At 33.1% G+C, this 5,023-nt stretch overlaps 1 protein-coding gene across 1 annotated transcript; it reads right to left on the bottom strand.

Annotated features, from left to right (window-relative positions):
• Positions 1 to 3,478: 3,478 nt before the first annotated feature.
• LOC109339752 (probable carboxylesterase 120) lies at positions 3,479 to 4,782 on the bottom strand. The gene has a single exon (XM_019577263.1). The coding sequence runs from the start codon at positions 4,623 to 4,625 to the stop codon at positions 3,546 to 3,548; it is 1,080 nt and encodes a 359-aa protein (XP_019432808.1). The 5' UTR covers positions 4,626 to 4,782; the 3' UTR covers positions 3,479 to 3,545.
• Positions 4,783 to 5,023: the final 241 nt, after the last annotated feature.

Here is a 5,023-nt window from a genome sequence, read left to right as displayed (position 1 = left end):
TCTTCATTAGCTTAGAGATCTTGATAGAAAGAATAGGTTCTTGGCTGGGGCTACACCGCAAGAAAGGTTTTCTTGGGCGGTAGGAAGGGAGTCAAACCAAGGAATAAGGTTCTTTAGTTTCAAGAAAGAGTCTAAGTGTTGTAATTGGAAGAATTGTTTGTAAAACGTTATTTCAATTATAGTGAAGAAAAATCTCCTAGATCTGTCGAGAGGCCTGAATGTAGTTTGCAAGTAGACCCGCAAACGAACCAGGATAAAAATCGTGTTGCACGCTTTTCTTTCCCTCTCTCTCTTTATTGCTTTAATCGATTACTTTGTATAGTTGTTTTAATTGTAATATTCTGTTTCTATACTATACTGTTGTAACTCTGATATATCTGTTAGCTCTGTATATTTGCTTTGATTTCAGTTGCTTGTCGTGCAAGAAACCAAATCTGTTTGTGTAATCTGAGCTATTTTAATCGATTAAGTTGATTGCGTTAATCGATTATTCCTTCTCTGTTAATCGATTAATCTGGGGTTATTTCAACATTATTTGTTGTTTGCAAAAAGCGGATACTCTGACCGCTACACCTATTCAACCCCCCTTCTAGGTGTATTTTAGCCACTGATACCTAACAATTTGTTTGTTTTTGTGGTTGGGAAAGAGAATTTTTGTTAATCAATTACGAAAGGTACTAAAAGGTTACACATGAATAAAAGATAGAAAAGAAAAAAGATAAAATACATAAAGCTGAAACAAACATTAAGAGAGAAGCGAAAGATAATCTAATAAAGTTATAACTAAAATTACCTAAGTTTTATTATGCGAGGAAATTGCTCATGGACAAGCCAAAACAATACTCTTGGCCAAGCCTGCCTCAGCCAAGCATGAAACATGATTGTGCCAAATATGTTGGTGTGACCGAGCCAGACAAAATCATGACCAAGTCAAATATAGCCTTGACGCATCAGGCAGTGCATCAGATAAGTGCATTAGGCAAGCAAATGGTGCATGCCTTGGCGCACCAAGCAGTGCATCACATGAGCACATTGGTGCATCACGTGGTGCAAGATTGTTGCATGACTAGCATGAGGGCAATGTCTTAGGCATTTTTGGATATACTTCTAGAAGGTTGTTTTGTAATAGAGTCTCTTTAAATTCAACATGTGTAAAATGAGTTTTTTGGTTATCGGTTAATTAGTTAGATGATTAAGTTAGTTACATGTATAGGTTGCTTACTAGTAATTTTCCATTCATTCATATTTTCAAATTCCTTTATAATCTAAGGGGTTTGTCAACTAGTGGTCATAAATCATGCATGACTTGTATGCTTTCTCATTGATTCAAAGTCACGTCTTCATATTTATTGAGTCAATTGTGTATGTGATATAAGTCTATTTAGAGTTGAAGATGATGTTATTTCTAGCTATCCAAACAAACCAAATATTTGTCAGCCAAATAGTGCTATAGTGCTTTGGCCGTGTGGATGAGGAAGTGGTTGGTCAAGTTCTGAAGGAGAACAATGATAAACCTAATCTAGTTGTAGATCGACTGCCTTACCGAATAAGTAAACATGCAAGAAGAAAATAAGTGTTGTGAAGATATGCAATGTTCATCGCAAAGTTTGCATTAGGGGCTACTGCCATGTTAAAAATAATCCCTCTAATAAGCAGTGCATCCATTGTTGACACTCTGTCTTAGAACAATTTCCAAGCAATTGCAATAACCTTCAAAAGGAGATGTACAATCCCAAAGAGTATGAAAGATATGGGACAATGGCAAGTTTGTTGCCAAGAAGAAATGCAAATCACAGCGACAATAATTATTGTAAAAAAGATTAATTACTTCCAACCAAATTTTGAGATGAGATTCTATATAGTGTTAGACCTTGGTGTACTAGACTGTGAAGAGAAAAAAGATTTACAAGTCTATAAATTATTTAATTTAAAAATAAGTAAAAATTTATATTATTAAAAAATAGAGAATAAAATATTTTCTAGTATAAAGAGATAAGTTATATCATTCATCTACTAAAATCATGACATATGTTATATTTAATTATTTTTAATAAAAATATTTTTAAAACTAAACAAAATAATACATATATCAAACTTTTATTGACTATATGAGATATATTATCTTATGATATGAGTATATACTTTATTTTCTAAAGAAATATTTAGTGTTACTTGTCCTCATCTCTATGGAGTACCGGATAAACTCTCCATTAATGGTGGTAACTGCCCTCCCAAATTTCTTGTGTTTTGAGAAACTTAGGTATTGTAGTGGCTATTGTCATCATTACACATAGGTTTACCGCAATGTCAATGTATCCTTGTGTCACCCTTTTGTTATATCTTGACATGCAATGACAATTGCCGTCATGAAAACATATTTATCGAACAAACTTTTTATTTTTCTCAATGACATTTGTTGTTGTTATAAATAGGTTTTCTTGTAATGAAGACTTGAAAAGTTTGATGATAAGGTATATAGGAATTTTGATGATATTTATATACCTCATATTATATAAGTTTGATGACATTGTATTTCTCAATGATAAGGTATATTTTTCTCAATGAGATTATATTATCTCTCGTATCTTAATTGATGAAAGTGTTCAAGAAACATGGGCGGTGGTATTGTAATTAGAATAAGGATGATTATGTCTCCATTTATTTATGCAATTAGTTTTCTTGAAGTAATATAAAATTTTATTTTGTGTTTTTAGAATATTTTTTTTTCAATGAAATGACACTCTTTCATTGGATTGACAAAAAAATTGAGATATGAATAACAAATCTTTGTCCTTGTAATTAAACAAAAATTATGTATTCCAAAATGATTATATCCCAATATCATTAGCCAATCAACTATTTCCAAGGAATATAAAAATGTTATTTGGAGTTTTTAATTTTTTTTTAATGAAGTGTTACTCTTTCATTAGACCGAGACAGGAAATTGGAACAAAAATGATGACATATGATTTATCTCCTATAATTGAACAAAGATCATGTATGCCTAAATGATTACTTCTTCATTTACCTAGTCAATCAACTTCTTTCAAATAATATAAAAAAGTTTAAAAAATATATTTTGATAGTGTAAGGATTTTTATACTGTTAGCAAATCATCCACTATTGATCTGTTAACTACTATAAAACTCTCAAATAAAAATAATATAAATCAATGAATGATGATATGTTAAAAAATTTATATGGTCAATGGATAGATTTTAAATTTAATAAAAAATATTATTTTGTATTTTAAAATTGTATTTTTTGTACCACAACCTCGAAAACCTACAAGGACCCACGTGTTGCATGTACTCTGGATTGCCTCGATCCTAAAAAATTTGGTTGTCAACGAGTAAGTCTGAATATAAGCATAAGAATATAAATAACCTTACCCACAATTGTTATTTCAATCTAAGTTTGTCTCTAAACACATTTTTTATTGTACGATATGACAAACACTAAACTAAACAAATCAAAGCACGAAATCAAAATGCTTATTAATATATCTTATTTGGAATATTAAGAGAACAAGGATACATGCTTATTCAATCCTGAGAAGGCAATTCTGAAATAAAACTTTTCATTACACCATAGAGTTGCTTTGCTTTCAAGGGCTCCTTATCCTGAACCCCATGATACTCTCCTGGTGTAAAATGTCCCACAACTCTCACACGCTTATTTTTCATCAATTTCACTAGCTCCATTTGACGATCAACAAGTGGGTCACCGCTACACCCGGTAACCAGTACCCACCATTTAAGCCGTTCGATCTTTTCCAATCCCTCAAACCCATCTCTCACCATTGGATTACAATACTCATGATCACGGTTAACTCCAACCGGTAACGATAACTTCCACAACATGTCATTAGTACACAGTGACAAATATGGGCTATTAGCTAACTTTAATTCTGAACTTGTCCTATGGGTCCCACCAAAAAATGGTTGAACCAATATGAGCCCTTTGATTATCTTATAATCTTGATCATCTCTTGCAGCTATACGTAGACCCGCGTTGTAGGCAATGTTTCCTCCAGCACTACTACCCATAAGAAAAACATTAGAATAATCAACATATTTTGATAACCAACTATCTCCATGGTTGGTTCTGATCCAGTGCAGCGCCTCCACAGCATCGTCATAGGCCGCAGGTAGTCTATGTTCTGGTGCAAGACGGTATTCAATGGATGCAACTACCGCTACTACATCTTTTGCCATGTTGAAACAGAATTCATGGAACATGGTTGAAGCAGCACTGAGGAATATGAACCCACCACCATGGTAGAAAACTATTAAAGGAAGCTTGGATTTTTGATCCAGTGCTTTGCGGGGTAGGTAGATTCTTGCCCACGTGCCTTTTGATTGGTTAATGGTGAGGTCTTTGGAGAGTACGAGGTTTGGGAGGGTAGGATCAGGTGAGGGTGGGGACTGTGGGGGTTTATTTAGGCGAGTAACTGTGCCATTAGGGTTAAGGATAAGGTTGAGTTCCTTGTAGGGGTCATTACATGGTTTTGGAGTAGTTGTTGTTTGAAGTGTGGTTGAGTTTGCAATGAAGATGAAACATAGGGTGAATGCAGATAAAGTTCCCCAAAAGCATTTATAGTTTGTTAAAGAAAGGAGGGGCATGGTTGATATATGATTCAAGACTATGATAGCATAAGAAGATTAAGGAGGAAGAGGGAGGAAACTAGTTATATATGGAAGGGAAGAAATAAACAAGGGTGGAGGATCTAAGGATTGATATCTTTATCCTGACAGTGTCTTTTGTAGCCATCTAATGATGATAGTAGACAAAACATATGCAAGATGGGAGTATTTATCTTTCTCGATAAGGGCAAGGTGTAAAAGTTATCCTCTATACTAAAATAATTTTGTATAAAACTTTAGAAAATAGAGTAAATTACATCTACACAATCCTCTCATACTTTTTTTATTTTTATTACATTGATTACCCCTGCATAAGAAATAAATGTAATCTTTTAAACAAAAAATATGATAAATGCAATTAAGTTAAACAAAACATG

Source organism: Lupinus angustifolius, unplaced genomic scaffold, assembly GCF_001865875.1.
Source record: "Lupinus angustifolius cultivar Tanjil unplaced genomic scaffold, LupAngTanjil_v1.0 Scaffold_95_69, whole genome shotgun sequence".
Lineage (NCBI taxonomy): Eukaryota > Viridiplantae > Streptophyta > Magnoliopsida > Fabales > Fabaceae > Lupinus > Lupinus angustifolius.
The sequence above is the reverse complement of the archived record's forward strand: the minus strand, read 5'-3'. Positions and strand labels throughout refer to the sequence as shown.

Coding starts and splice junctions, on each gene's coding strand:
- LOC109339752 (XM_019577263.1), bottom strand. CDS start 4,625: ATGCCCCTCCTTTCTTTAACAAACTATAAATGCTTTTGGGGAACTTTA.